Source organism: Rhipicephalus sanguineus, chromosome 10 (genome assembly GCF_013339695.2).
Source record: "Rhipicephalus sanguineus isolate Rsan-2018 chromosome 10, BIME_Rsan_1.4, whole genome shotgun sequence".
NCBI lineage: Eukaryota > Metazoa > Arthropoda > Arachnida > Ixodida > Ixodidae > Rhipicephalus > Rhipicephalus sanguineus.
In genome coordinates this window covers 48704330-48711550 of record NC_051185.1, presented here as the reverse complement: position 1 = coordinate 48711550, position 7221 = coordinate 48704330, and the positions used below count along the sequence as shown (strand labels likewise).

At 46.2% G+C, this 7221-nt stretch overlaps 1 protein-coding gene across 1 annotated transcript in view; it reads right to left on the bottom strand.

Moving 5' to 3' along the window:
* Positions 1 to 6899, bottom strand: part of LOC125760240 (lysosomal alpha-mannosidase-like) — a 13743-nt gene extending 6844 nt beyond the window's left edge. Inside the window, exons 1-5 of the mRNA XM_049420066.1 lie at positions 6840 to 6899; positions 5859 to 5990; positions 4181 to 4315; positions 3345 to 3536; positions 1478 to 1690 (exon numbers count right to left, since the gene is read on the bottom strand). Of these exons, the coding sequence (XP_049276023.1) occupies positions 1478 to 1690; positions 3345 to 3536; positions 4181 to 4315; positions 5859 to 5990; positions 6840 to 6899 (732 nt within the window). The remainder of the gene's footprint in view (positions 1 to 1477; positions 1691 to 3344; positions 3537 to 4180; positions 4316 to 5858; positions 5991 to 6839) is intronic.
* Between the last annotated feature and the right edge of the window lie 322 nt (positions 6900 to 7221).

Here is a 7221-nt window from a genome sequence, read left to right as displayed (position 1 = left end):
TCTAGGGCTCTAGGAAAATGAATAAGTATCAGAATGGTGTAAGAGAACGCTACGTAAACAGAGCTCTATTGGTTTTTATTGCGATAGCAATTATATGGACAGTCTCGGCTGAATTTTGCCGTCGCCGTCGCCGCCGTCATGCACCGTATATGTATAAGTATGTATATATATATATATATATATATATATATATATATATATATATATATATATATAAAAGCCCCAAAGAAAAATAATTCAGAAAAATGCTTCCAAGCGCGGAATCGAACCACGGACCTCTTGCTCCGCAGCGAGTGGCGCTATCCACTACGCCACGAAACGCAGATCCTCCACGTAGCTAACGGCGAGCGTTATATACACACCCTTTAAAGGCTGGACGGACTCAGAGACGGCAGGCGATAATAAGCGTTTCTTCATTACCAGCGAGATGGCGCTAGGAGCCCGACGGGCGCATTTAAAAGTCGTCGGCGAGCTCGCTCGCTTCTTATATTTGCGCATGGGAGAACCTTGCCCTTCCGCTGTCTGCTCGCACGGTTTTCTCGTGGTGAGGGTAAGAGGAACGTTTCAAGCTTTCACCGTGATGTCCGCGCTCATGTTACGGCGCGTACGAATGTCACTCGAGCTCAAGGACGCCGCTAAACGAACAAACAGAAGATGAGCGCGAACTATCAAGTGTCACAGCTCGACACTTGAAGCACGCTAGTTTCCTTCGCTGCTTCGGCCGCCTTTGCAACAGGAGCGCTGTTCAAACTGAGAATATCCATTGACGAGCCTCACTTAGTATAGCATTAATTTCTTGCTATCGCATTCATTGCTTCGCCCTTGCGGCGAAACTGTGACTTTTTTATATAGGTTCGCTCAAGAGAAAAGTATATCACAGCTGTATCTTACCGTGCTTACCTATATACGGGGTAGAAACATGGAGGCTTGTGAGAAGTGTTCAACTTAAATTGAGGACGACGCAACGAGCGATGGAAGGGAAAAGATAAGTGATAGAGATTAGAAGAGAGCGGAGTGGATGAAGGAACAAATGAGCTGCATAAGAATGGAAGCTTGAGCGAGTTGGTATGCGTTCATCTTTGTGGAACAGCGCTCACGAGACGACGACGAAGTCCTGTCCTGTGCCTTCTTTCTTCGTCGTCGTCTTGTGAGCGCTGTTCCACAAAGATGAACAAATGAGCGTTAAGGACATCTTAGTCAAAATGAACAAGAAATAAGCATGGGTAAGGCATGTATCGAGGAGGCAGGATAACCGCCATTCACTAAGAGCAGCAGACTGCGTTCCAAGAGGAGGCAAGCGCGTGAGAGGGAGGCAGAAAGTTACGGGGGCAGATGAGATTATGAAGTCTATGACTATAACGTGGTCGCTGGAAGGACGATACAGGGCTACTTGAAGGAGCATGGGAAAGCCCTTTGCCCTGCAGTGGGCATTGTCAGGCTGCTGCTGATGATTACGATGAAGAACAGGCAAACTCACCTTGACCACACGGTGGGTGACGTGGTCTCCCATCTCCCGCGCTTCACTGTAGGCGCTGAAGACGTAGTGGCCAGGAGGGCGCGCCTCGTCGGGACTGGCACCGCCGAACGCGTACGCTCCGAAGGACTGGCGGAGCTTGACTGACGTGTTGGGCTTCCGCAGCACGACTGCTGACACCAGCCCCGTGCCGGGCTCCATTTCGACGCGGTACCTCTGCAACAAGGAGAGGTCGAGTGATTGAAATTGAAGTTGACTTCTATTCCAGTGTGCATTATTGCACATGCGGCGGGGCAAAAGGCAGTACCATCCGAAATATCACACGCGATGAATAGGTGGTCAACCTGCAAGGTCCAGACGACTTGCCGTTTTTCCTGACCAGATTCTTCTGCTACGTGCTTTCCATTGCGATAGCAATTATATGGACAGCACTCTAGAAGGGCTTTCGCCGTCGGCGGCGCCGTCATGTTCCGTATAAAGTCTAAATCAATCACATCTCCACGCGCATCGTGTGTTCTACCCGCGGGTAAAAGCACACGAGCGGAAGCGATGAACGCGGCTGAAGCAGAGAAGAAACGATCCCGCTCATCTCCGTCTTACGGATCGCGCATGCTATAACATCACCCCGCGTGCGAGGCCGGCCGTCGATTGCTGCTCAAGGTCTCACTCTCAATATAAGGGCGCCGTCGCGACCACTGGCGCTCGCGCTATCTCGGCAGGCATCAGGAAACGGCTCGTATAACCTTCTACGTGCTGTTCTCTCAACGCGAAGGTACTGCACAATAACCGCTTCTCTCCCTGGAGCGGCCGTATTCTTTTACACCAGCGTTTTGTAGAGGTACGCGAGGTCGGATCTAAAAGACTTAGCTGTTAGGCTTACTTCGTATAACATTACAATTTGTTGTTATTGCATTCATTGCTTCGTCCCTGCGGTGAAACTGTGATTTTTTTTTTCAAAGTTCGTCACGTGAAGTTCCAGTCTGATATATTCTCTGTGTCGATGTTGCCTTGATCAGGAACTTGGATTTCGATGAATAAAATCTCAAACCAAGTGTTTTCTTGGTATTTGTAAAAAATGGGTATGCCGGAAGTTAATTACTAAAAACTTATTAGCGAGTTCTTCTTAACTATTCATTTCAGTGACTTTAGTTGCGGCCAATTATTTCCTTCTCGACGCAGCGTTCGGGTGCGAAGACGACAGATGCCTGATTGTCATAAACTTTTTATGAAAAATATCAATTGCCTGCAGTATGTATCTGTATAGATACTCCCGTATAGATAGTTGGATCACGTAGGAGTTCCTAAACATTACTTTATTACATCACTCACGTCGGTGCTGGCCACACGAGCGGCGTTGGCTGCCATGGCCATACGAGCTGGGCGTCATGGCCATTCAAGCGGCGGTGATTAACACTCCCAGGTTTGCGTGCTCACAAATACCCGATAAGTGAACGAGGGGACGACCGCCGCTGTCGCTCATTTGCTAAGAGCATTGGGCGCGTAATCCGACGGTAGCAGTTTCGGTCCCTGCCGGCGGCAAGGTGTCTTTTCGTCCACTTTACTTTCGTCACATCTACATTACATTTACTAAAATACACTTAAAACAGTACAATTAGCGTCCCTATGCCTTCCTTGGCTTCATTACCTGGTGGTTTTCATGAAGCTTTTGTTGTACAGTTATATGTGTTAGCGCCCGCGTGTTGATGTGAACGGTGCGTAATTATGACTATTGTGGGATCACCAAGTAGTTTATCGGCAGCTCCTACTCATCGCTTGTTTTTCTATTTATAGGAATACACAGATAGAGGATGGTTGAACGTTAATTGTGGCTTTGTGCACAGAACACGAAGGAATACAACCCTCGACTTACCTCGTTCTCGATGAAGTTGTCCTGCTCGTGGATTTCGAGAAAGTTTCGAAGTTTCGTTGGCGCGACCTTAGGGCTCCTCACGTGGTATATGCTGGCTCCTAGGGGTGGTACGTTAACTTGAAACACCAGAGAAGACTTCGCCGTGCCTTTGCTTTCCGGGATTCTGTGGCGGTGTGGAGCTAACGGCACGATCTGTGACAAAATTCAGTGATTACATATAGGACCTATGAGACAAACAAACAAAACAGGACAAAGAGATAGATAGATAGATAGATAGATAGATAGATAGATAGATAGATAGATAGATAGATAGATAGATAGATAGATAGATAGATAGATAGATAGATAGATAGATAGATAGATAGATAGATAGATAGATAGATAGATAGATAGATAGATAGATAGATAGATAGATAGATAGATAGATAGATAGATAGACGAATGAAGAACGAAATGAAAGAAGAAGAGGCTTCAGTCGGGGGTGGCCCTTACACCGGCTGCTGTCATCTGAACGTGGAACTGGCCACATTTACCACTCAGTGCTACGTGTTCATACTGTTCTGTTCCAGTGATGGAAGCACATGCATACCATCCTATATGAACATGTGAAAGGTTACAATCGGAACGCTCCCGTCACCTCTTGCAAGGCGGCCTTCGCTTCAGTGACGTGACCAGCTATGACCTCTGGATACAAGATAACAGATTCCGCAAGACGCTGTTTCACTTCCTGCACAACACTGATCTTACGGCACACATCTAATACACATACACACGAAATGTATTATGTGTTGGCCAAGTCTGCATCGCAAAAAAACAAAACAAAACAACAACGTTACCTGTGATTCGATCCTGGCGCCTCCTGGCCCGCTGACGCTCAGGACGGCGGAATTGTCGGTGGATAGTGGCAGGCGTAAGTACGGCGTGACTGCAACACTGGCCGGGTTGTAGATGACCACGGCGAACTGAGGAGTCTAAGGGTAGCAGCTTTATCAGAGATCATTTTCTCGCGACAAAGCGTTTATAAATATATATGCGGTGTTTTGAAAATGTTGTTCTTTTGAGATTAGTTAATACTATGCGTAATTTTGGATCTGAAGCATACGATTTGGAACGTGTGGCATGTATGTGAAGGGCGTGGGCGTGTGCTTTCATAAAGAATGTTCAACATGCACAGCGTGAGCGTTTTTGACCAGAGCGTAAGGTACTTGTGACAGTAACGATAATATCGAAGTGCTGTATGAAAGCGGCTTTTTAACCAAGACGTACAATGGAGTTAAATCTCTGCAAACCAATGGTCTCGTCCCTTCCCAAAGCAAGCAATACCGAGCTATCGCTCGACAAAGTTGGTTTAGCCGTTTTTAATCACCGCAATTTCTGCGTTTTCACGGCTTTATTCGATAACTATAGGTGCAGCCTCAGTTATGGCTGTAATATTCTGTATGAGCAAAGCTAGCGAAATGAATTTTAAACAGCGAAGCTGTTAAAGCCTAAGACGTCCGTTAACAAAACCCGCTGCTGAGCAATTGCCATAGCAACCGTCACAGATGCGCGCCACTTGTGCTAAAGATAGCGAAGCCGCCGCCTCGCCTAGGAGCAGCCACAGCCGTTTCCCGCCGGCCGATAACTCTGTGGCAGGAAACTTGGTATGGGTCGATCCGGGTGAAAAAGAAACACAAGAAGAACTAGTTGAAGCTTTTAATGGCGACGACGATCTACCTGAGGAGGTTTCCGTGACGCGTGTGCGGAGCGACGATAAAGAGACAGGCGTAGACGATGGGGCGACGTATAGATGCCTTGAAGACGGCGTTGGTTACAGGGATTGGTAAATAAAGAATAAATCACTGGAAACTGTGTCGCTGTCATTCAAACTAAAATAATGAAAACGTTTTCGCTGCCGCGCAAAGCTAGAGCAACAGCGAAAATGGTCGATCCGAGGAACGTAAAAAAACAAAGAAATACCCAAGTTTGGGCCGAGCAAAACCTAGCAGCAGCCAAGTTTAAACCTAGCAAAACAAGACCTTTCTAGTCACCAACCTCTCTTTTAACACATTTCATAAAAAGCAAGTAAAACCTGACAGCTGCCAGCAAGGGCCTCGGATCGGCCATCGTCGCTGTTGCTTTAGCTTTGCACGGCAGTGCAAACTTCATTTTTTTGTATAAGCCCACGTTCCTACAAATAGGGGCCCAATTGCGCAAGTGATCACACAGACTGCTTGAATTGAGGCTGACCAGTAATGCACTCAAATTGTTTGTGGTTGTATTTGTGGTGCGTCATATACAATTTAACTAGAGAATCGTGAACTGTAGTAACGTGCCGCGCAGATTGCAAACGAATATAGGACGGAAAGCTAGTTTTGCAACTAGAGCAACGCGTGAACAGTTTTGTACGGACGAATAATTACGCAAGAAAGTTTTACTGCTGCACAACTGCACTGGGTTCTGATGCAAGGTTGGCTTCAACATACCGGGGGCACTTTTTACTGATTAAGATCTGGGAAATGCCGCACCGCTTACCTTATTGTCAGCAGTGGTGGTATCACAGTCGGTCTGGTTCAGAAGGTGGCAGTATGTCAACTGCTTGGCTACTTCGTGGGTCCTTAGTATACCCGGATCCAGCAGGGACACCAGGGTGGTGCTTACCAATCGCTATTCAGAATGCAGGTGTAAAAATTTGAACCTTCAGTCGGGAATGATTTTGAACAAATTCTGTCGCTCGCTACAAAATTTGCTATAAAATTTGTGCATCTCCGAGAATTCCCGCTAGTGTTGGAGTTCGTGGAGATGCATTGTAGGGACGCGCTAACGGCGGAAGACTCTGCGACGCATAAATAAACTGAGACTAAACATGTGCTGAAGGTATGGAGAATGTTATAGGGGCCCCGACCATGAAAATTCGAGTGCTCACTGGAAATTCCAGCGAAAAATAAAATAAATTTTACAGGAAGCTTATTGTTATGTACAGTATGCGCGTGCATGCCGAAAAAAAGACTGCGACATAAAGAAGTTTATGTTTTAGTCAACATATGTGCGATGCTAGAGGTGCTAATTAAATAGGATTGGTTAACGAATCGTCCACCTGTATAGAAATTATAATTAGTGTACATAGACGTACCAGACATCTATGAAACAGTCGCATTAACGTATGCAAGTATCAATAAACTAAATATTCGGCCAGTGTAATTTAACATAAAGGCTTACCCGGAAGTCACATCCATGTGACTTCTAGATAATACTTGAATGACTCTACAAGCCTCATGGATGAGACTTATCGATTCATGCAGTTCTAGATCTACATCGGTGTAAATCATTTCGTTTTGTTTATGTATGAAAAATATGGGAAGGTAAGCTGCACTAGAGCAGGCTATCTCATCATCATGACATTGTCACTATCCAGTGGTTCGCATACATTTTGAAACACAAAACAACCGCGTAGACAAATGCGACGCTAACAAACTCCACGCAGCTGTCACAGATTATGCAATCAAATTGTTTTACCTCACACGACTGGATGCCTTCAGACAGCATACTGACGTAGTCTCTTGCCACATCATCCATAGAAGTTCCCCTGTAGAATCGAAGCAACGCAGAAAGAAAATGTGGGCGGCACCGGCACAACAGTGTTGGCGCCGAGATCACGGTGCTCAAATGAACGACCAATCCCAGCCAAGTACTCACGTGATCGCGTCGTGATGCAGCAGTGTGGAGACGGCCTCGCCTGCAAAGACAGCGAAATAGGGATCTATGTGGTTTCTGCGGCTTGTTTTTTGTTCTATTGCGATAGCAATTATATGGACATTCTCGACGTTTTTTTTTGCCGTTGGCGTCACCGTGCCATTCTGTATATGTGTTGGATTAGGTAGGCAAGACAGTGGGGCTC